Raw genomic sequence first — 25,324 nt, forward strand, 5'->3', positions numbered from 1 at the left:
TTGCTGCCGCGGGGGCCAGCATTCATCGTGAGCACTTTTCGTTTGCTCGTTTTTGCCTGCACCGCACGATCTGCATGACACCCTGCAAACTCGACAGTTCTTTGTTTTGGAGTTCAAGTTTATTCAACAGTGACGTCCAAGTTTATTCAACAGTGACGTCACTATTCCAAATACGTGCGCCCATGAAAATGTGGCGCAACCCGCCGTGGTGACGTAGTGTCATTGGCGTTGTGCTGCTAAGCTCGAAGGGACGCGGGATCGAATCCCGACCGCGGCGGCTGCATTTCGACGTGGGCGAAATGAAAGAGAGAGAGAGAGAAGCGCCCGAGTTCCGTGCAGTGGGTGTTGATTTATGAATAAATTGAGGTTCATTAATAAATAGGCAGGGCTTAGAAATGAGCCCACTACGCCACCTCACTGACCCCTTAGCTTAGGGGAGGGGTAATATAAGCTAACCTCCTCAGCTTGCTGACCTCTGTCTCCTGTAAGGTGTCTGTCAACGATCGTTCCATTTGCCAAGTCCCCCTGTCACAACTTGTCAAGTCAGTAGTAGCATTCAGATGTCATGTTCCCATTTTATCCATATCTCCGGTGACTGCAGGTACACATAGAACAAGTCAGCGGGCAATCTGCCAGATGTTCGGGACTTTATAACTGCCCCGGCCTATGGCTTCCAGCTATAGCGTGTCCACAAACCTGCGCGAACTAGGAGCGCAGACCGGTCAGAAGCCAGGTAGAAAAGGGTGTTGAAGGCATTTGTCACTGGCATACTCAGAAGTGCGCTTTACTGTCTCCTGCCTTGCCTCTTCCTTCAGAACTATGCCGGGCCATCGTACAAAGCCCTCTTCCACCAGCTCCTCACACGTGGAGTCGGCTACTTCATGTCCTTACCCCTGAATACCCCACTTTTGTCTCGCCAACCTTCGAGAGAATGGCTTCGAGAATCGATAAGCAGAAACGCGGTGCTTTGAGTGCATATTGAAGAACCACAGTGCAGTTTTCAAACATAAATTCCCATAATTATTAAATAAATGCCTGTTCAGTGTCGCAATACAGGTGTAAGTCCAGGACACAAGCACTAGGCGTGGGAGGCTTGATTGGCGGCAAGTTGTGTTTTTGCCCACTTGCCGTTTCCTGTTAGCAATTATCAGTTCAACCCTTCAATTAAAATGTCACAGTTTCGCCCTAAGGGCGAAGCAATGAATGCGATAGCAACACAGCAATGCCATGCGAAGTAAGGTGAGCGGCTTTGATAGCAATATGAATTGTAGTAAACATGAGCTGATTAAGTAAGCAGGTGTGCTGCGCCGTAAGTAGACCGACATGAAGAGAGACTCGATGACCACGAGAAGGCGCCTGTGAAACGGTGGTGTTCATGAGAAGCGCTTCCCGTGGGCAGCGCGTGCGAAGGGACACACCTGTAGCGCTGCACTGCCGATCCGGGCAGCATTGCATGTGTAGCGTGCGTTGGAAAATGTGGCCCGACTATTACTAACTGAGCGTGGTGTGAGCGCGCACAAACAAACATGAATAGATCACACTGAATGACTGCAGACAACGACTGTCAAAACGCTGGCAGCAAGCAGCGGGCGAAGGTACGTGCGGTCTATCGCTTCAACGGAAACTGAGCGGCGAATGTTCACTTCATGTGGTTGTGGCTAACAATAACCGCGGGCCCCTCGGTCCCCATCTGGTTCATTGAAATGGGAAAGGCATTCTTCGAGAAGGGAGTGGTGGGCACTCGGTTTACCTTACAAAAAAGGGTGACAGGTGTAAGTCCAGGATAGTCTTTCCTGCCTTCATGATGATATAGCTTAAAATATACTAAGGCTGGTCTCGACATGCCGGACCTGGCGTCATCGACGTTATCGTCGTGACTCCATGATAAATAAAAATTTGCCGACATTGCGTAGCCAGGGCCGCTCGATGAAATTTTCTTATCGAACGTTTAGGGTTTGGTGGTACTCGCCCCGGTAGCTCATTGGATATGGTGTTGCGCTGCTGAGCACGAGGTCGCTCGTTCGGTCCCGGCAGCATTCCGACAAAGGCAGAACGCAAAAACCGCTTGTGCACCGTGCATTTTGCACGGTAAAGAAATCCAGGTGGTCGAAATTAACCCTGTTACAGCGTGTCTATAATCAGATCGCGGTTCTGGGAGCTTCGCTACGGCTAGTTTCGGTTTCGTTTCCATTCTGTGGTGACGTGACGCAGTAGGTGGTCACGTGGGAGCCGGACATTGCTATTATACGTTTTTGACACTCTCCGGGCTCGCTCGGTTGCTACAATCGGCACTAGAGTGTACGAGACAATGGTCGAGTGGACCGAACGGCGCGGTGCTCTCCCATGGAGGAAGGAAAAAAACTCCTCCATTACCTCCATGTGCTCTCCCTCTGCATGTGGAAAAATTGTGCGAGGGCGCTGCGAGCGAACTGGATTGGGGCGGAGACGCCCTCCGCGTCATATTCAACGTACTTTCGCTGCGGGCGCCGAGGCCGATTGCGCATAGTACGCTCTTAAAATAGTGCTTTATTTCAACTGCAAATTTTTGTGTACACCATTTTGCCAAACATATATATTTGAGGCATGGATTATACAACGCGACGTCTTCAATTTTGCTGTCGTTGTCAAGCGTGTCGTCTGCTAGCGAGCGCGCGTTGGCTACGCGGACCCTGGCGGACGCCCAGTTTTTCTTGCAGAACGTCTCTGCAGTACATTTTTTTAAATGTTTTAGTTGCTTTAATACGCCCATGACTTTTGACGGCCGGTACCAAATGTAGTTTTAGCCAGGTGAATTGCTGTTTTTACCACTGTCTTCTACACGTAACTGGTATCTCTGCAACATGAAGCTACGTAAGAAACTTTTATTATTGATATCTTGTCATTTTACACGAGCTTCTTGTTGGTGGTATTGATCAGGGACAACGATCGAAGGAAACAATATTAGAGTGAAATAAACCAGGTTTATTAACTGAGTGGCGTGAATAATGACCAATGTATTTCTAGGTTATTAGAAACTAAGGGTACATAGACATATATATTCACGATATATATGTAAGAGAAAAAATAACAAATATTCGAAATGCACAAATTGAGAAAGTGAGAACTGCCAACCGGAATAAGCGCACATGTTTGCAGTAACAAACACACTTATTAGTGAATACTGCACATAAAGCTCTCATTCACAGAAATAATATTTATAGCAGGCAAAGCCACCTTGTGTGTGTATATATATATGCAAGTATTATTGATATACTGTACGATGCCGAGTAGTCGTTTCCCTTCGAATGTAACACATAACAGCACCATTGAAGTCTCAAAGGAAAGGTGAGTGATTGATGCAAGTGAGGACTGTTATTCTGAATTATTGTGCTGCCGGAGAGTCGTGGCTGTTGCGCAGGGGCACAGTATAAACGTCCCACTTGGGGGCAGCCTGTAAATTTGCTAACTTGATTCAGGCAAGGAAAACTTTTTTTGACAGCCTCGCCTTGTTTGCAACCCATTAAAACTGGGTGCCCCATGTGGTACCACACTAATGTTCTTCAACGAATGCAACAGATCTGCACATATCTCTACGTGTATGTGAGGCATGCCGTTCCTTTGTTTCATTATGGTCATTATGATAGCGCACTGGATAACTGAAAGCAGCCTCAGCCATTTATAATATACAAGCTGCTGAGTTCAGTGGTTATACATTTGGGAACAGCATTACATTTATGTACAAAATATAAGATAAGCGTGGCATGTTTTTCTCGGAAATCAGACTCGACAATAATTTATTTTGTTTGCAGCCCTAGAAAAAAGCCGAAGAACGCAGCCACATGCTTTTTTTTTTTTTAATTGAAACAAATTCTTTGGTTTTACGTGGTAAAACCATGATTATGGGGCACCCAGCTTTAGTTTTCACCACCTGGGGTTCTTTAATGTGCACCTAAATAGAAGTACAGGAGTCTTTTTCTATTTCATTCCTATCGAATTCCGCAACGTGGATTTAACCCGCGAGCTCCAGTTTAGCAGCGCAACGCCTTATCCACTAAATAGCCACTGATTAGGTTACTGCGTAGGCTTTCTTTCGTTTTTTCTTTTTTGAAGTATTGACTGGAAAAAAAAATGCACATACGGCTTACAACCAAAGATTAGCATATAGAATGATAAATAAAACCGTTTTTGATGCTCAAGGTCCGACTGCAATAAATGAACCCGTACCAATTACTCCGCATTCTGTTATGCGAGGAAGCCGGAAACTTGAATGGAATGTTGCGCTGCAGTTTACTCTTTTTTTTATCTATAATAATGCTTTCCGTAAATCGGAGTACAAGGCGCCGGTTGGGGCAGATATGCTGTATACTTGTTTGATGCAAACAGGAAGGTTACATATGTTTCTTCGTCTGCGTTTCGCAAGACCTACTGATGGAAAACTATATGCGCAACAATACACACGAGAGATACATGCTGCTTGAAGAAAGAGAAAAATATTTGTTCTCCAAAGGGAACCGTACAATAACATATTGGAATGAAAGCCGACACTGCGGCCGCAATGCACGCGCATCATGGAGCGGTATTAAACAAAAATAAAGAAGAAAAAGCAAGGAATTTATTGTTAAGGTATAAGTACATGTCATATGCAATTATGAACACCATTTGAGCGGTCTGAATGCAAATACCAGCGCGCAAAGTGGTACGAATGACCCTGCCGAGCTGTATCGCCAGCAGTTTCCAACGGCGCAACCTTGATGCGGCCCAATCCACTTCAATAGCAGCGCCGCCACAGTATTTTTCCACATCGGGCGCCTCACTGCAAAGCATGCGCCGCCCCAGCCGCTCGTCCCACTCGACCGTATTCTAGTACACTCTAATCGGCACTCACGAGTGGCACCATAGAAGGCGCGAGACTAGGCTACAGTGAGCGTCGTAATCTCGCGGTATCCTGCCACGTGACCACTGTCGGCATGACGTCACGGCGCAGTAAACTCCAGGAAAACGAAACCGAAACTGCCTGTAGAAGAGCTATTAATGCTTTGATGCTTGGCTGTACTTCGTGATGTCCTCTCACGCCGTCCTCTCAACATCCCCTCTGTTTGCATTGAAGCGATAGACTGCACAAAGGTCACTTCTCTTGCTGCTGCCGCCGTGATTCCTCATGCCAGCGTTTCGACAGCGAGTGTCCGCGGTCATCAAGTGCGATGTGTTTGGGTTTGCTTGTGCGCGCTAACACCATGTTTGTAATTTAGTTAGCCAGCGAATGTTTACAAGGGGGAGTTCTACTCGGCAGCTGCTGCGTATGGCGCTCCCACACGAGCCCTGTCTTGAATACGATCTGCGATGCGGACAGTGTAGGCGTTTAGGCGCACCGAGGTCCAATAGTGTCGTGTGCGGTATAGCACTCATACACTTGTGTGTCGCCCGCATCACGAAGTGAAACATCACTGTAACTTTTTTTCTTCTTTTATTTTTCAGGGCCTCAATGAGTTGGGCGAGAAGTTCAACCTTCCCGTCCGCTTCGTGGAGGGCTACATCTCGTCCATTGAGGTGGCCATACCATGGTCCAGGCCACTCACGGACAACAGTGTCGTCGAGCTCGACGGACTCATGCTCACCGTACAGCCCAAAGAAAGGATCGAAGACGGTAGGGGGACGGCCATCACCGTGACATCTGTTTTAGCATCTCCTTACTTTTTTTAGGGGCGGTGAGAATCTGCAAAATTTTTGAATAACGAATCGACCAGTGTCGTAATAGTTTAAATTCTGTAGTGTGCGCAATCAGACACAAAATTGGTGAAAAGTATGCAATAAATTTTATCCTGGGGGCCACAGTACATATATACAGTAGACTTTCGTTAATTTGATTCCGGTTAATTCGATTTCAACCAAAGCTTCCAGCCGGCGTCCATGCATTTCTATGGCCCAACGTTCTGTTATTTTGATCTCAAAATTGGCCTTCGACAGATAATTCGAACTTGATAGCTCAGCTTCGCCGCAATACAGCCGTGTTATGCGATGAAGCATAAGCAATCGCGGTGAAGCATACCAACAATAGAAAGGGGCCACTGTCACGGGACATAGTATGCGTTTCTTAAATATACAGGCACACACGCACCGTCGCCGGTCACAGTACGCATAAGCATACTGTGACCGGCGACGGTCACAGTACATATAAGCATACTGGCAGCCTTTCGGAACTGTTTCTGATGTCACCGTAGTGATTTGAGCACTCGTTTCATGCACCATGCGTGTCTCATATATGAGACCGTTAATGGGGCTTACTATGCATTCCTTAATTATAGGCACGGACGCGCCCAGAGAAGCTGAGAAAAACCATTATGTTTAGGGAAAGCTAGCGAAAAGGAAGGCCGTAAGATGAAAAAAGTATAGTCTGCCAGTAAACTTATTAGGCGTCTTGGTGCACGCACTGTGGCGGAGACTGCGCATGTGCGTGTGTAAGTTTAGGAGCACCTGCTATGTCCCGTAGCAGTGGCACCTTACCCTGCTTAGAATGCTTCACCTTTTAACGCGGCTGTTATGCGGCGAAACTAACTTTAAAGACAAACTGTCAAGTGAATTAACAGCTTGTTTAGATGTATTTCTGCCTTTTGTTCAATTCGAGCAGTTTCGTTGGACGCATCAGGGTAGAATTAACGAAGGTCGACTGTTGGTAATAGTGGAGTGCATACAGGACGTGAAATGCAAGGAGTTATACAGCAGTCACATAGTGGAGCATGCTATACATTGCTCAGGGAGCCAGAGGTAACCTTCTAAACCGCGATAATTCACACTATCTGCAGAGTCTCGGATGAAGCTTTCAGTTAGCTATTGTGGTTCTAAATTGTTAAACTTCGTGCATTGGCAAGCGCAAGCAAATGCTGCAGACATGTTCTGCATTATTTAAAAACCCTTCTAGTATGAAGCTGCACACCACCTTGTGCGAGTTGGACCTTGGTTATTTCATACAGTGTCAACTTGCGTACTTACAAGCCAAAAGAAGCACCTGAAATGAGTGTTCTGCATTTACTGTGTAACCTCTTTGATACGATTCTGTGCAATACGTTTTTTGGAATGATACATTTTTTTTCTTTTTCCGATAATACGATTTGGTTAGATAATACATTGGATGATATGATTTTCGGATGGATATGCGTTATTTTCCGGTTCCCGTGAAGATTGTATCAACGAGATTCCGCTGTATATACATTGTCTATCTTGCTCGGTAGTTTTTCTTTAGTTCTTTTTTTCAAATTTTTTGATGTGGGGTCACTGTCTCACGACATTATTTCCTGTCTCCATGTGCAGCATCCATGTTTGAACCCATGTGGGGCAGCATGATGTCGAGCATGCAGCTGGCCGAGGAGTACCTGAAGCAGGAGCCCCTGGACGCTGAGAAGGAGGCGCCCGCGGCTGCCGAACCTTTTACTGGCCTCGAGCAGTTTGCTCAGGCCATCGAAACTGGTGAGCGAAGGCATGAAAGAAATAGAGAGAAAGGGGGCAGGGGGGGGGTTGGGTGGAACCCCGCAGAGGCGTCTGTGTCAGCAGGTGTTTGTGTTGCGACACTATGGACCCTGAGCACACAGGGGGGGGGGGTCGAACCCTCCCGCACGTAGTTGTGTGTGGCAAAAAAAGGATCTTGGGAGTTGAAACGGGAGCTGAGTGCTTGGATTTCGCAAGGCCCCTTGACGGACTCAACACACACACCTTTGGCCTTGGCTTCCCGAAGACGGCACTCCTTAACGGACTCACCCGTGGAAATTCTGTTTTTGCCTGTTCTTAGCCCTCTCCTCGATCTTTTTACTTTATTATCAAGCTTTCGGTCTGTTTTGTCATCTCCTTCCTTCCTAAATTTCTTTTTCCAAGGTGGCTTGGGTTATCCTGTTTAGTACATCCATCCTCGAGTATGATGTAAAGTCAAACTTCGATATAACGAACCTCGATTTAACTCAATTCACAATGTAACAAACTATTTTCATTTCCCGATCTTCGTTTCATTGAAAAGCATTAATTTTTTCTCATGATTTAATGAAGTCATTTCGGGACACAGTTTCGATTTAACAAAGCTTTCGTCCATTTCAAGCATGTACTTGGAGCCTGTATGGCTAGTAAATCTAGTAAAAAAACTGTAAAAATGTCTGCCAAGGCCAATGTTATTTCAAACATTCTTCGGCATTTAAAGTCCAAGTGGTAAAAACGTTGTCGAAGTGCATGCGCCGGAACGCGGTGGCCGAGAAAACAGTTCGTGCCTTGGTACACATTGGGTTCCCTTGCGTCTAGTGTTGGCGGTCACGTAATCTCAAGTTTCCGAGACACGCTGTGAAGCACTCGCTCGCGTTGTGACAACGAACTTGTGGTCATCGAGTGAGATCTGTTAATGTTTGCCTGAGCGTGCGTGACACCGATAGAACTACGAACCTTACTTCGGGTAGTTGTCTCTCTGTTATCGCCATCAATGAACTCATGTTTTTCTCTTTTTTGCTCAGGATGAATATCTGTATCTTTTTACATGTTTGTTTTTAATTTGTAGGCACCGGCTTCGGGCACTAGGTGTGGTTTACGGTGCCTCATGACGCAACGCACGCAAATCTTGGACGCTGCGAGCCAAGTCGATGCATTGCTCTCGGCGTGATCTGCACAGCACGCGCTGGTGCTCATGCGCTGAGCACCTCATGGTGCTCACGCGCTGGTGCCTTACGATTTGTTTATAAGTGCTTACTATAGAGGTGTGCGAATAGTAATTTTTGAGACAGAATCGAATAGTGCCAGAGGCTAATCGAATCGTATAATTCTGAAATGTTCGAAAAGTATTGGAAAATTATTCGCATTTACGAATTGTGACTATTTGATTTGAAGACTGAATCGAATATGATACTATTCAATTTGTTATTTGAAAGTTTCGAATATTTGCACGCCCCTAGCTTACTAACAAGATACTATCCACCAGAAATGCTCTAGGAATTTGTGAAGTTGTTTTTACTGCTGAAACTTTCAAACCTCGAATTTACGAAATCATTTAATGAAGTTTTCATAAAGCTGCAAGTACAACTTCGTTATATCGAGGTTCGACTGTATTAGGTTATAGCAGCTGTGTACAACTGACTCATGTTTTCCTCTTAAGTCTTGCAGCGTCCCTTTGTTGAGCTGAGTTGTGGGCGGCTGGCATCGCTGCTGAAATTAAATAAGGCTTTATGGCATCAACTTCTCTCCCTAAACTGATCACTAATTGGATAACTCCTACATAAACTCAATCCAAAAGTGGTGTGTGTTTAAGAGACTCTTTCGAAACCTACACACACATTCTCCGGCCATGCACCATTTTTCGTGACGACTGTGACGACACTAACACCTCATCCGGTGGTGTAGTTGTCATAATAGATTAACGTGTAGCATGCTTTAGAGCTACGAATGCCTCTTGAGGCAGCTAACGAGAAGAAAGGTGTGGGATCTCACGCGTGCTCTTGGGACAAAGGAACGACAACGCAGTAGTGCAAACAATCCAAAGGGGCATTTATTGCACCTTTCACACACTAATGCACGCTAGCCAAATTACTACCCGTAGAACATTCACATGGGTGCGCGACAAATCAAGGAAGTCCGACTCACCGCGACCGGATAGCAAGCGAATATGTTCGCCCCATGCTATGCCACTATCGCCTAGTCGTTCATGTGTACAGTCACGCGAATGGTGGCGAGTTGAACGATCCGTGTTTGTCCATACCGGTGTCCTGCTCCTAAGCCTTCTCGGGACGGTTCCGCAAAGCGGGCCGGTGCATACGCGAATAGTACGTGCGTGCTGCTTGCCGACCCCCAAGCCAAGAGACCAGCGCCTTCTTCCTTTTCCGCCCAAGTCACCCCGCCATTAGTTGGCGTTAGCAGTGTGACACTAGCGCCATCTCTCGCAATGCGCCGCAACTCCGCCGCCGTAAAGCTACGCGGCGAAGCCGAATTACAGGAGATGGGAGCCATGCTGGGAAAACATCAGGGGACGGGTGAGAGTCACGCATCCCCACAAAGGAAACCGATGTTTCCTTTCTGTCCGATATTTATTAGTCGTATCGTAAGAAGCCAAGAAACAGTTGCAATTCAAGCCATACTTTCTTTAAAATTTGTCCCAATCTGAGTTTCATTTCAATCGCAGTTCCTATTTTTACTTTAATTGCTGATTTTTACATAAATTGTCATTTATGTTCCTAGCATACCCATCATTGCCATACCTTTCATACACTACTCTTACAGCAACTGATTTTAGGCCCATTCACAGCCATGTTAAGTGCCTATTTATAACGATCCCAGATATAATGATCTTTTTTATAATGGCCACATTTCAGTGCATTTACGATTTTTTGACCCTGCCTGTTGAAACTGCCTCCAGATATAACAAACATGTTTTAAATCGTCGTACTGTTACAACAAACGCTTTGAACCCGGTCACTGTGAAAAGAGGGATGCACGCGAAGAACCAAAGCATGGCAGCGCGCACCTTGCTGTAGTCCTACAGGACGGGATACAGTCATTATGATGATCGAGCAGCAGCTGCGTGTGCTGATTTCGGAAGCCGCAAGAAGGTTACTCCATATTCACTCACTTTGAAGGCACTCCTCCAGGGAGGAAGCGTACAGGCATAGCCATGGTACAGCATGAACAGCCTAGCGCGGCGCATGCACTTAGTGCGTGTGCCGGTGTGATATTGGATGCCGGGACAGTGACACTTTAGTTTTTTCGCAATTGTCTGTGCAACATCGCATGCATTACACCTATTTCAAGGATTTGGAATGGCCATTTGTCCTTTCGCCATGGGATCAACGGCCGCTCAAGCATTGCTGTCGTTACTGTCGATATTCACTTGCCCCGAGTTGGCGGGAATGCTGCACCAAGCGCTGCCACCACTCAAAGGATCGGCGGTTACTATGCCATTATTGGGAGATGACAGTTCGGCGGCACTCCGTTTACGTGTTGCCGATTGCCGATAACGGTTCACGGTGGCATTTTACCTTTCGAGCATCGCCTTATTTTCACCCGAAGCGACATAGACAGCATAATTTTACGACTCGTGTGGGTGACATGCAGTCGTAATGGTGAGACCATGATGTCTGGGACCTTCGCAGAATGGCGGCATGCCGCGGTAGTTTCAGAAGTTTGCGCTTGCGGCCAACTAGAACGGTTCGCTCTGTTGTGCAGAATACAGTCATGTCCCGCTGGTAGTAAAATATATCGCGAGCTCTCGAACAAAAAATGGCGGCCGCACTCGCATTTTTTAAATGACAGGTGATCGGAACCAAGTGCAGTCCTGAAAGAGCCATACGCCGTTGCATTTTGTTTGTTAGATGGATGTTCCTAACGTAAATTTGCAGCTGCGCACCTAGAGCAGAAATAACACTAAAAATTTGGCTTTCAGACCAAAGTGCTGCTGAATTGTAACTGCAGACGCCAGCTTTAGTGTGGTTAATTTTTCAGCGCTTTTAAGGGTGAGTCCATATATAACTAACTACTGATATAATGGCCAGTTGTTGTGGAACTGTTGCCTTTGTTATAAATGGGTCTGATCGTACTAACATTAAATTGTCATGTATACCCTCGCCCAATATGAAAGGGAACGCCTCATCTGTGCTGGAACCACAATGCCTGCAAATGAGCGAGTCAGAACCTCACTCACTGCTATTTGTTATGTTGTTCTGTTGAAGAATCCTGCTCATGAAACTTTTCCTCATTACAAGCACACACAAAGAAAATTACCGGCTTTGAACACAAATCTAGTGTACCTTATTGAACGACCCTGTACATATTGCCATAGACAAGCTTTCAAACACTCTCTTGGCTCTCTTTGGCCATGAATGGCCCTTGTGCGTCAGGTTGGATGGAAGATCTCGGCCACTGCCTTGCTGCTTTGCATAGGTTGGGTAATGGATCTCTACTTCGAAGTGATTGCTGGGGAGTCGGGTCATCTTCTGTGCCGTCAAGCTCGTTTGAGAATAAGTACTTCTTAAAAGATCGCACAACCATTTCATTCGGGGAGAGTACCAGGCCACTTCACGTTCCACAGAGCCCTTCCGACCAGCCTCGCATTTAAAGAGGGCCTTCTGCTTGTCCCGCCATCTGCAAATTGTCAACTCATTGGTGTCAAGATGCCGAGCCGTGCTGGCGTTTCCCAGCTTCTCGGCCATCGAATTTGCTCGTCTATCGATGTGGCCGTCATTCCGAATACGCTGCATCACCGCAATGTTGCAAATGAATGGAGTCAAAGCGTGAAAGGCCACAGGGTACTGCAGCACCGTCACCAGTCACAAGCACAGTAAAAATGGTGTTGATTCCGACCAAAAACAAGCTTTGACTTTGGTCGACTTATCTGTGGGAATTGGATCGAAACGTAACGGTACAGCTTACCAATGTAACGCAAAAAAAAAACAAAAAAAACACGGGATTTAGAATGGTCAATTTTGCTGTTTTAATGTAATACGAAGCTCGTGCTCAAGCAGTGTAAATTGTGAGAAAAAAAACTCTTGTTACAATTGAGTAAATAATACCACATATGGTAATGAATTATTTGTTGCCCTCTCGGAGAATTGAGGCTCCGTAGAGAATTACTGGTTTGACAGCTATTCAATAAACAGAAATTAGAGAAACTTTGTCTGTACATACTCTTTTTGAGTAGGGTTGGCAAGTCTGAATCTTAATTGTGTGGGCCAGTCGAGCTTTGCGAGACCTCAAGTTGTGGCTGTCACAGCACACTCTTTTTTTTTTTTTTGTGCCCGAGGATGTGTTTAACGAGCATCACCTTAATGATGTTGCTGTTCTGCTTCTTTTCAATAGTGTTCTGCCGGATCAAGGTGAAGCTGACCAACACCATCATCAGGGTAGACCATTTTCCCGAGCCCTCTTCAAAGCAAGGCATTGCGCTAGAGCTGCGCATTGCATCGTGAGTGCTTTTTCATAGCTGCTACGCCTTTTGAAAAAGGAAACATTTAAGGAACGGGAAAGTTGCTATTGAAGTTCTGCTGTGTGTTGCGGCCCCTGGTCTTCATAGTTATTTTAGTGAAGAAATTGTTGGGTTGGTGGTGGGTCAGAGGTGGTAAGTTCTTTAGAAGGGAGGAAAGAGAGAACAAACCTCATGCAGAACAGCATGCGAGTGAAAGCATGCTGTGTGGGCAGCTCCTTCACTCTACAGTAGGTGGTCTTCTCACTCCAGAAGTTCAATGGCTTTAGCTTCTCCTCTTGCTCGGTCGACCAGCTTGTAGCACATAGCACCAGCTCTAGCACATATGGGTATGCGGAAGCACACCTGAGCAGACCATACCACATCCCGCCAAACGGCAATAGGAGTAGGGAGAGGATGGTCTAGCTGGTGCTGCTAGAATATTACTGCTGATAAAAACATACATACTGATAAAGAATGTGTACAGTGTCCAATTAAGGTGTGTGCCTTTCTGGTAAGTCAATGTGGTGGGTAAATGAGTGACAGTGCCCCGTTGTTTAAGGTTGCCTTACAGGTCAGGCGCAAATTCTCATTTCATTTTACTGCTTAGGATATTTGTGCATTTACTGGTTACATATTGCAACGAATAGCAATAGTAGTAAGGCACTTGTAATACACACACGACTTGCCACAAGTAAGAAGGAAGGGTTACCTCATGTTAAGATGAACACAGTTGCCAAAAAGTTGCATTACAGTTTACAGCAGTGTTTTCTGCTTCGTAAGCTGTTAAACCAGCAGAAGTTGCAAGGGGCACTTTAACACTTAGTGGGTTCATAAATGGTATGTTAAATTGGCTGCAGTGGCACTAATGGGGTGTGAAAATACTCGCGCAAGAGCCATGTGGCAGTGGGTATCTACAGTTAATGTCTTAAGAAAGCATGCTTGGTGCCAGGCCGGTGATACTGCTTGTGAATATGTACTGCTCTGAACCTGTGATGCGGTCATTGATCTGGTTTCTGGAAGCAAAATCTAAAAGTGTTCGTAGAAAAAAAAATGACAAAGAAATCTGGATTTTGTTAAGGCGTAGTTGTCACTATGCTCCACTGTAAGCTGTTACTTGTACTTGTTACCCTAATTGTAAGGTTTTCTTTACTCTTGCAGATGCTATTTTGTGTTGCCTTGCTCCATACACATCTGCATTTGACCGTAACCCAACCCCTCGTGTAAAGCCCCTACTTGGGGCATCGGAGTGATAAAACGAAAAAATGTGAAATTTCCTTATTCCAAGTGAAAAAACAAAGTGATAGCCAAGATTTTGTTGTCTGGGCTCAAACTATAAAGGTTCAACAAAAATCCTTTCACTTTTTTGAAATTTGTATAAAACGGGGAATGCAGTACCTTTGCTCGTAACATCATCGTGCCACTTTCTGAAGCAGTTGGTTGGTCTTGCGTCCACCTTTTCCTTCTGTGCAGTATGGACTACTTCGACGAAGAGTCGGCCGAGGTTGGCGAGATTGCTGGCGAGCGGATAGCCCAGCGGGTTCGGGAGCGCTTCTCGGTCTCTACCAAGAGGATAATCCTCAATGGAACAAGCCTCTTCACGGACGAGTTCTCGTTGTCAAGGAACCCATCTGAGGTGCTTGCAAAGTTGCCTGCAGAGAGTAATGTAAGTGACAAGCTTTAATACAAAAAGTGCGTTATTGTCTGTTCGTACACACTTCGCTAATATGAACCTCCGCCTCTGAAAAATACTGCACCTATAGTTGGGTGCAACTTAAGAAGGCAGGAGAGATGACCGAAGTGCGGCAGCCGATTGCCTCCCTGACTAAAGAAATAGTCCCGCTCAAAAAAATGTTCTTCTAAAACGTATATTTCTCCGTAAAATAAGACTTGATGACTTGTTTGGTAGAGGTCTCGTGATAGGAATGCTGCAGCACATGCTGGATCGAGATAGAAAAAAAAAAGTTGCAGTGGCTTAGCTCGGCTATGCCAGGATATACGTAGCATTAGCAAAGGTTCAGCTGATTATTCTTAGCTTTCCTGGTTGTCTCCTACGCTCAACCGCTAATTGCCAGGCAACTACTTCGGGATCCGATGAGTCAAGCTTCTCCGTTCTTCTGCGCTGTTGAGCAGCATTTGCGCTCTCCTTCTCCATGGCTATACCACACTGGCAAACGTCAGTCAGAAGCGCAGCGGCTCCAGCGCAGTGTCAGACGGCGACTGCACAGCGAGCGCGCGCCGGCGCCAGTGCGTCTACCACGGCTACGACATCACTCCTCTGGAATGCGCAGACCGGCGGCGGTGAGTCGCGCGGCGGCGGCGGCGGAGTGCGCGAGAGGTGCCGGCTCCGGTGGCTCCGGTGGTGCGCAAGCCGTGTGACATCACTGATCCTTGCGCATGCGCAGCACAGCTCTTGATGTGCCGCGCGAAATGGGCTTGGCTAGGCCAGTGTAGCTAACGCTACAAAACCCTGTGCCTTCTACAACGCTCTGTGTCGTCTGCTACGGCGCAAGGTCGACGGCCGTGGGCATGTGTTTATAAAGTGCAGTCACTGGTTTAATCCCCTTTGGAGCAAGACAAAACACCATGGAACAAGTATGCAGGTTGTTGTTTGCAGTGGTGTGTTGCCACGGGATCCTGTTTTCAGACGAAGCGTAACGAAGCGTTACCGATGCTCGCTGGAATCTTTCTTTGCCAGATCACTGCATCATAAGCTCGCAATAATATTTCCAGCATAATCATCATCATCATCATCATCAGCCTATATTTATGTCCACTGCAGGACGAAGGCCTCTCCCTGCGATCTCCAATTACCCCTGTCTTGCGCTAGCGTATTCCAACTTGCGCCTGCGAATTTCCTAACCTCATCATCCCACCTGACTTTCTGCCGTCCAGCATAATAGACCACCACAAACAGTTTGGGAATTCACTCTGAGAAGGGGCAGACGCACACAGCTGATGTGACAAGGCCCAGTTCGAAGCATAGGGAGCCATGTTCTCCGTTGACGGGGTCGCCAGCTGTCCGGTTCATTTTGTTAGTCTAAAGTGTGCGAGCCCATTGGTGGAAGCTCGTGTGCATGTGCCTTTGAAGGGCAAATGTTGCGGCCTTCTAAAAGTCTACCCGACTATAGTTCTGCACAGCCTCTGAAATAACTCTACACCATTATAACCCATCTCTGCACTTAATCTGCACCTCCAACTCGCAGCAGTATGAAAAAGAAAAGGCCCAAGCATATTCTAACCCACTCAAATCACTGCATATGACAACGTTCAAATCTTTGTAAACTAAACCTTGCACAATTGACCAAGCTTTGACAATTCTGAAAGCAGTTATCAAAATGTTGCAAATCTCTTGAAGCAATCTTGTTTTGCATGTTCTGTCGGGGCTGTCACTGTTGCTGTCTGTTCGAAGTGCAGTATGGCTTCACGATAAAGTCAGCTTGTATGCAATGCGAAAATTTTCCTTGGAGTCACGGAAAAAAAGTGCCATGCTGTGTAGGTGTGTGATGCTTGTTTAACGAGTGTGTAGATAATCAACTTCTAGTGGGGCTGGAAAAGAAAGTGGCAATAATCATTAGCAGACCCCTCTTCTTAAGTATGTGCGCACTGTGAACACATTGAAGACAAATGAAAAAAAACATAGTCGAGCTTTTTCCATGCACTTATCTAAGCTGTGCCATGTTTTTCATAGGTCGCACCCGCAGGGAATCTCTTGTTGCCAAGAAGTGGCATCATGTTATTGAGACGTCTTCCAGACAGTTCCAGGTGCATTTCATCACTTGTGCTTGAAGCTGTCTTCTTAGCTGTCTACATAACTGTCTCTGATTGTGGCCAGAATTGGAACATTGCATGACCCTTGTGATAGTAGTTTAAAATTGTGGAAACACGCCGAGCGACTGTGGATTGCTTCAATGCTTCATTGTGATACACATGGTTTCGCTCATTATCTGAGCGCATACATGATCCCCGTCTTGAACTCGTCAGCAAGGACCAACTTTTAAAGAAGTTCATAAATAGCTATGTTTCTGTTGGTGTTGATCAGTCAAGTCAGTGTTTTATTTTTACTGTGGACAGCATGGGGATTGTTATTGATGGTATGATGGTCGCTGCCTGCAGGAGCCCCAGGAAATGCTGTTGGGGTGTGCTGGAGCCTCACCGCCACTTGCCCCTCCCCACCAGGAAGCCCCCCCGCCACCCCTTGTGGAGCCCATCCCCATCTGTCGACTAACGGGCCAGCAGGAGATAAAGCTGCAGCTCAAGCAGGACGAGGCGCTCGAGGGCTCTGGCGTGAGTGCTGGCAAAATACATTCTCGATTTACTCAGCTGCAGTCGCACTTAAACAAATGTAGAAATTTTTTTTTCTAACCCGTTCTGAGCAGCTCTTTTGGAAACCTCGGAACAAGCAGTGAATGCGCTTACTAAGGTCCCGTCTCATAGTAGCGAAATTTTTGTTACGAATACATGTGCATGAAGTCCTAGAGAGGAGGAATGTCACTCCCTTTAATTTATTCAGGGGGCTTACACCCAATCACTGCTCTTAGGCCAGAACTGGCCCTTGCACCATTAAAACCCATTAATCATCATTACATCCAATCACTCACTGTGAATTCCAGATGTCTAGGTGCTTCTAGTAAGTGGCAAAGCAAAGTCAGTCACATGCAGAATCACGTTTTGAACCAGCTGGACATGTCATATTACCTAGCAATGTCTGAATAAACCACTGTGGTGTTCACTAACCCTGGCTTCTTCACAACTTCGGTTGTCAAAGAGCCCTATGCTATTAATGACTGCTGTCTGTCTTTACAGACAGCAGTCATTAATAGCACAGGGGGCATAATTTCTAATAATCCTCTTAATTTTTCATTTCTGCCCTTCATCATTCCCTGCATCAAGCTGCAGTCCCGATATGCTAATGTTGTCCACTCACTGGGACTGATAAGAAATGCCGTCAGTTTCAGACAATTCTTACAAAATAAGTCGCCAGAGTGTTCCTCTTGTAAAGTCAGCTCATCAATTTGTTTTGAATGTCAATTAATAAAATGCTCTCATCACGCTTTCATCGTCATTGCCACCACTGTCACGCTGCCGCCGTTGTTATCGCTGTTGCATACAGTTGAGTGGCTCGGTACAGAATTGCAGGAGTTTCTCGCGAAATTGGCGCTGTTGGTAGTACTAGTCAGGCAAATAACTGATGTCGCAGTAAATGACATCAGAGCCAGGAGAATCGCTGACACTTGCCTTTTCTTTTTTCTTAGGTTGACATCGAGTTCAGTCTGGGTCAACTTGCCTTCTTTCTGCGCCCGAGGCAGGTTCACCTGCTCCTTCAAATAGCCAAGGGATTCACAAGCCCCAGTGAGTTTGTTGCTTGTGTTGTATGCGATGTTTTTTCTTTTCTTTTTTTTGGTAGCCCCAGTGAGTTTGTTGTTGATAATGCAACTGCCCTTTTTTTTTTGTAGTCTTCAATTGCTGTGAATGTGCAGCATTAGTAAATATTCTGGTTGGTAAGCTTGTGGCACTGTGAATGTGGCCCCGCATATGTCGGCGGTTTGTGTTGCGCACTGGATGCTGCAGTTTTACCAAGTGCCCCGCGACATCACGACAGCCTCGGCACTCCTGTTGATTCAGAACCAAAAATGACTCGTAATAAAGAAGTACATAATTAATCGTCGGATACTGCAGGATATTAAATTGTACACGATTTGGAGGCGTAGCTACTGATCTCAACGTAAAGAAAAAAGAAAGTTGTGCAGAAAGCCATCAGCGATAATTGTGAATGTAAGCAAATAACCAAATGCTTCTAGAAAGCTATTTGCGTTTTGAAAGGAATGATGCCCTTAATGGTGTATATTTGTAGCAGTGAGGATTTTAGCCAGCGTTTTTTTGTTTCAGTAGGCAATTCTGTAGAGAACAGAAGCTTTAGCCAGCGCCTATCTAGTGTTAGATCATGTAGGCTGCAAGTGCGTCTCAAAGAGCTAAATAGTTAGTGTTTCACGATGAATGTGCCCTACAACTCTGTTGCGCAAGAACATGTGTCCTTTGCATCGGTACCTTTGCTTCGGCGGTGAAAGTCCAACCTCCGACCACAGACCACGAAAATGGGCAAAAGCGGCAAAGAAAGCTATTGGCTTGAAAAATATTTACCTTTGTGGTGTTGGAGGTAACTAGACCTCTCTGGAAGAGATCTTCTTTCCGATGATGGCAATCAGCGAGATTCGTCACGGTGACTCTCTGGCTGACGGCTTTCTGCTGCTGGCCGTGAGTTCATGGGTTCAACTCCCAATTGCGATGTTCCAATTTCCAATAGTGGCAAAATGAAAAATCCGGAGCCTTCCTTAACGGCGTCCTTCATATTCAGCATGCTCGATTGGGACGTTAAACCCCACGGTTTGATTTGTGATGCAAATGGATTCTGAAGGAAAGACATAAAGGACTCGTATGTGGGAATTTGTAGCCCTGATTGTAAGTGCACCTGGATGCTGAACTTTCTTCCCTTCCCGCCCTCGCTTGGACAGCCTCTGGGAATGATGACCTCTCCGGCAGTCTGAAAGAACGGCACTACAAGTGCACACCAATGGAGCCACACCACTACACGATAGTCGAGCAGGACCTCCAGCGGCAGCTCCTGAACCAGAAGCCCCGGCCCTCGCGGTCCCTAGGTGCGAACATGGGCTGGTCTACGAGTTCGTCAGGTGAGCAGACCAGCGGCTCACCATTGCGCTTCTTGCTCTCACTAGTGGGCATCGCGTAGTGTGGTGAAGTGGCAAAGTGAAGCGTGGCCTCGGAGATCAGTCTTGGAAACCACGCCTAGCTGTGCCAACCTGCATGATGCACGGTGTTTCGAAAGATCAGTGCCTCCACTTCTCGCTGTGTAATTAAGGGCTCTACCTTCAGCTTTGGTATAACGATGGTCAGGTGTGCCACCATATTGTGTATGAGGGCCACTGGAAGCACCTGCGCTGCAATCAGTCTTGCGTCGAAAGTGGCATCGAGTGACGTTGCTTCGCTGTGGCGATCACACGATTTAGGAGCTTTATGTTACTCTATTTGTTCATAAGTGTTCCCTCTTGTAGCTTAATACAGTGAAATCGCAATATAACGAACTTCATGGAACTGCGGCAAATTGTTTGTTATTCTGAAAGGTTGGTAAGCAAAAGCCCCAAAACTAACTATTTTGCCCATTAACCTGTTAGTTTATCAATTATCGCTATGAGCCAACCACAAAAACGTCGCTGTTGGCTCTCAGCCCGCGCTGTTGCTATAGATTCTGCCGCCATGCATCACGGAAGACCCATAAATTAAGAATGATGCTTGCAAAAGAGACGCTGATGCCAAGAAAGCGACTGACAAAGAGGATGCTCCATGTCGCCTCCCAAAGCACAGTGTTCCTTTTTGTTTGTTTTCGACATTCCTTGCTTGAAATGGGAAAACACCCGTGTACCGTGCATTGGGTGCCCGGTAAAGAACCCCAGGTGGTCAAAATTAATCCTGAGTCCCTCACTACGGAGTGCCTCATAATCAAATCATGGTTTTGGCATGCAAAACCCTAGACCTTAGTTTTCTTGTTTAACATTCCTTGCTGTGAACACCGCAACTGTCTCGTTTCTCGTTCGAGGCAGACACCTCAACTATTCGAAAGTGGAAGCGCATGTAAACGACACGGTCCGGAAATTGCAACCGTGTGGCATCCCTGTGAGCATGGAGGTCACATTCCTCTGCGTGCTTAGCTGGTACGGCCGCAGAAAGAAGCGCAAAAGGAGGAAGAGTCGCGCCTCCGTTGCTAGGTGACACTTGGTCTTGGCGGAGCATGGGCTCGCGAAACCTGATGCGTCGTCGCCTCTGCAATAGAAAAAAAAGAAATGTACCCTCCTGCATTTTCCTCCTCGGGCGCTGTCTCAGGTTTATCAAACCCATTTGCTGCCGTGTGTGCTTTCTGCGCCTTGTCTGCTAGACTACTGTTCCGGCTGCCGTTAAGGATACATTGGAATTTAAGAATCCCCAGATTTTGGAATAATAATTCATACAACTGAGGGCACCATTAACATGACATAGGAACTAACAAAAGGTTGTTATTCTGAAAAGTTCAGGATTTAGAAGTTTTCTGTACAGAACTATTTTTACTTTGAATCTTCAGTAAAACCTCGTTAATTCGAAAAATCGGATAATTCGTACTCGTCTTCTGATCCCGGCAGATGTATGAATTATTCAATGCAATCAAACTCTCGTTAATTCGGGCGTATTTGGCTGCACGTGGGTTAATTCGGGCAACTTTCGGAGCTTGGCGAGCGAGGAGCGCCGCAGATGTGCAATGCAAAAGCGCAAAAACGGTGCTAGCATCCAACCGAAACGAAGCGGCAGAGTCCGCATCACCATAGTCATCAGCGGAAACTGTACGTGAATGACAGCAACGCCGGAACGCATCGTGCCTATTTGTGCCATTAAAGCCTTTTCTTGCGTTTACCGCCGCGCATAACACCGCGTTGGCCGCGCGGTTTCTTCTGCAGTGGCTGCGGCAGACAGTAGTTTCGTTTTGACTCGGTACGTGCGTCGGCTGTGTGCCTAAAAAATGCATAGTCACCATCCATGATCGCATCGATAGCGACCATGGTTTCGTCCGCAGTTGTTACAGCGAATGGTAGTTCCGTTCTGATTCATTGCGCGCGTCATTCGCGGGCATTCAGCACCGCAAGTACGTCTTTTGTAATCGCGTCGATAGCGGCCACAGTTTCCTCCGCAGCGGTTGCGACAAACAGTTGTCTCGTTTCAACTCTGTGCAAACCTGTCGAGGATGAAGAGCACCGGCTACATCGTGATGGACGGACGATCTGTTGGCGATCAGCTCACTGGCGAAAAAATAATCGGGATGTGCGCACGATAGTGCAAAGCGTGCCGTATATGAAGGCGCGTGCCACGGCCATGCTGGGAAGGAAGTCACACGGTCTCGATCGCCGTTGTGAGAGCCAATGAGTCACTGAGATCAGAATTGCAGCTTCCGCACTGCTTTTGTGCAAAATACCAACATGGTTTGCTCATTCATTCACTAAATAAAAGTGTGTTGACGTTGTAAGCATTTGCTTATTGTTTTCTGGATACCCTCGATAATTCGCATTCGGTTAATTCGGACATTTTTTTCGGTCCCGTGAAATCCAAATTAACGAGGTTTTACTGGATAAGCATTCAAAGGGAATTTCTGAAAAGCTTGTTAATCTGAAAAGTTTGTTAATGTGGTGTTCGTAGTAATGAGGTTTCACTGTAGTACTGGCTGCTGTAATAAGAAAAAAAAAAATTGTTGCTTGGGTTGCTGTGTTGCGCAAATTCAGCATGATTCTTTCTGTCTACCTGTTTCTTTTGTAAATGCACTGATTAATTTTTTTTTTACTTCAATGCCACAATTGGGGTGCGGGTTACATGTGAATCCGATTCTTGTCATTGCTTCAGGTGTGCCTTTACGGCAGGGCAAATTTCGCCTTGAGGTGTGGTTTTGCACCAGCTCTGCCGTGAAACCACCTTTAGGGCAAAGTTCTTGGTCATCGGCGTTGTCGAAGAGGTGGTGAACGGGGCAGCTGGCTGAAGACATTACTATAAGACATAGACGATTCGTGCGTCCGCGAATTGAGACTGTCTTTAGAAAGAACGAGGGTTCGGTTAGTATGTTCTAGCACGGCCATGGCTTCGCATGGCTGTCAGTGTGGCTGAGCACACACACAGCCCGGGCACCCTGTTATAGAGGTAATCTGCCACATGTGCAAAGAGGGGGTGTTTAGAGATGACATTGCATCATGCGCGCTTTCTTCCCCCAAATTTAGTACTGGAGGTTGCGTAATCTCGAGTTTCGAAGACTCATCGAATCGAGCGAGAGGCAGACGAAGCATTCACTTCCTGCTGCCAGTGCATCTTCATGATAGCGTCGTCCCACTGCGGGCGACTACTATCAGTAAATACAAAAGAGTGGCTTTGCTTTGTACCTGCTGATGTGAATACATTGTCGATACGGCATGAATCCCTACCTTTTGTCGCAGACTCTCAAATTCAACATGTACTTTTTTCTCATTCAAATTTGCTTTTTCTGATTGCCCAATAATTCGGAAAACATTGTGGGCCCCTTCTGTGTACAAAAAATAACAATGGAATCTCGTTGATACGATCTTCACGGGAACCGGAAAATAAAGCGTATCATCCGAAAATCGAATTATCCAACCGAATCGTACTATTGGGAAAAGAAAAAGAAATGTATTATCCCAAGAAAACGTATCATGCAGAATCGTATCAACGAGATTCCACTGTATATCAATGGCTATACTTATCTGCATGAAATCTCTTAATTTCAAGATAATGTAATTTTGATATAACAAAGCAAATTGCCAATTTTACCTGACTTCGTTATATCAAGCTTTAACCGTTTTCATTGGTTTCGAATACTGAAATTCAAGTTGAAGTAAATATAGAGTAGCGTAATATGGGAAAATTTCGAACATTAGCGCATGCCTAGTAATTGGAAATTGCTGGCACAGGCCTTTGCCCTGCAGTGGAGATCAATTTATAGGCTGATGGCGATTATGAAGGCCTTATACATGCTCTGTAAAACTCCTTTCTCTCTCTTTCTTGCCTTGGCAGTCTGCCTCTCTGAGCCGGAGGACGAGTACATGCCGATGACGAATCAGCGTGCCTTCTACGAGAGTGGCAGTGTTGCCTCCTCGGACATGGACTCCTCTGTAACAAGTAGCATCCACAGTTCCTGTGAGTCTTTAAAAAAGCTTGCTGGTATGGTTGTACTCTAGGTGGTGGTGTTGCACTATACTCTGTTATGCACTTGCCTGGCAACGCTGTGCAAGCTATGCTAGCAGTGTGGTAGCCTCAGTCTCGTGCATTTCTCAGTGCAGTTGTTTTATACCTGCAACGCTTTCTACAGGATTAACTATTTCGTACATTACAACCACAACTTGTGGATGCAAGGTTATGTGAAATTTGTGCACCTTCATGTTTCCAGTATGTGGTTTTAGTTGGGAGCTCAAGTAATGGGCTGTAGTTGCTGGTCTCAAAAATTAGGTTGGCTGACGCATTCAGCCGTTCACTACTTCCACCGCATGTGCTATATATGCGTCATTAAAAGTGCTTGTAAAATGCCCGAGAAGTGCTTGTTTAAATTGTCTTAGATTCTAAAAGGTGTCTGGAAATTACCCTGTTGCACAACTTAAACAGCGTTCAGGCTGGGAGAGTTGTCTGTTCCCAAGTCTGGGATTACAGCGCCACATATCGACGAAGTTGAGAGCTAGGTGCTGCATTTAGGTGACAAAGCACACGTTGGGTCCTGCTCCTTTCCAGTGAGGTCTCTGGAATGTAGTATACAGCGTAAAGGAGAAAACACACAAACTATTGATGATGATCATTGTTGTAAAGCACACAACACACACTTATTTACATCCAGAAGAATGCAAACAAATGTACAGAATGTTCTTGGTAGTAAGTTGCCTCTTATGGTTGCCCCTAATGTCCTCGTAATGCATTGTGAAGCTCTCTCTACTAACCTCTTTCCATCTCCTTCGTGCGAACCTAACCACCTCTGTGTGTGTCAGCTACATTTCTGGTTTTCTTTTTTCCTTTTCTTTGGCCAGACTCGAAGCCAAGAAAGAGGTCAAAAGGAAAAAGTGAGTAGGAGTCTATATTTTGCTTGACTTGCGTGACACTTGCTCGACCGACCATCCTAATTCTACACGACGTGTATTGTGGGCATGTTTTGGTCGCTCCTCAAGCATTCAGAGGTTTCAAATCAGTCGTGTGCTGACGAGTTCTTTTGCACGCAAACATAGTTTGTTACTAACAGTTGGGCAAGATTTTTGCGTACTAACAATGCCTCTAAAAAAAAAAAAGCGCAGAACCCATCTTATGATGAATGTCCATGTTAATGCAATTAGCAAGTAAGCAATGTACCAACACACCATATTTCCCACTGTAACGCTTCATTTATTGGGCCTGCTCTGCAGCCAGACGCCTCTCGTTTTCGTATGCAGACGCTGTGTCGTCTAACGGTGCACCGGTGCGTGCGGACGCTGGGAAACGCGTTGTGCATGACGCATGCAGTGCTGCTGGGCTTCTCTCTCGCCCTTCAATGATGATGATTTATTGGCATCCTGTTCGAACCTGAGCGGTTGCAAGCAGACCTTGCCTGCCTGAGCTTATGGAGCATTAACTTTATGCATAGTTGTCTAGCATTTTCCCTATCTCTCTTTGGTCCTTTCTCTCTTGCTCAAAGCTTCTATATCTACATTGCACAGTTACCTATGCCTGTAATGAATCCAGTACTATCAATCTCTTCCTTTCATTTTCTCCACCGAAAACCTAAACATTCTTGCTTATCTCGACTGCTGACCAGTTAATGCTTCCCTCTGGGCACTCTGCACCATCTAGCGGCGATGCCGCGAAATTCGTGTGTAGCCTCTG

The 25,324-nt window shown here is 46.1% G+C and overlaps 1 protein-coding gene across 1 annotated transcript in view; it reads left to right on the forward strand.

The window, feature by feature from the left end:
* The window catches only part of LOC119458907 (autophagy-related protein 2 homolog B-like), a 96,447-nt gene that overhangs the window by 2,821 nt on the left and 68,302 nt on the right, over window positions 1-25,324 (forward strand). Inside the window, 9 exon segments of the mRNA XM_049671501.1 lie at window positions 5,455-5,623; window positions 7,285-7,440; window positions 12,787-12,892; window positions 14,363-14,555; window positions 17,006-17,176; window positions 18,145-18,241; window positions 19,402-19,578; window positions 23,501-23,623; window positions 24,499-24,531. Of these exon segments, the coding sequence (XP_049527458.1) occupies window positions 5,455-5,623; window positions 7,285-7,440; window positions 12,787-12,892; window positions 14,363-14,555; window positions 17,006-17,176; window positions 18,145-18,241; window positions 19,402-19,578; window positions 23,501-23,623; window positions 24,499-24,531 (1,225 nt within the window).

The sequence above is a fragment of the Dermacentor silvarum genome, chromosome 7 (genome assembly GCF_013339745.2).
Source record: "Dermacentor silvarum isolate Dsil-2018 chromosome 7, BIME_Dsil_1.4, whole genome shotgun sequence".
Lineage (NCBI taxonomy): Eukaryota > Metazoa > Arthropoda > Arachnida > Ixodida > Ixodidae > Dermacentor > Dermacentor silvarum.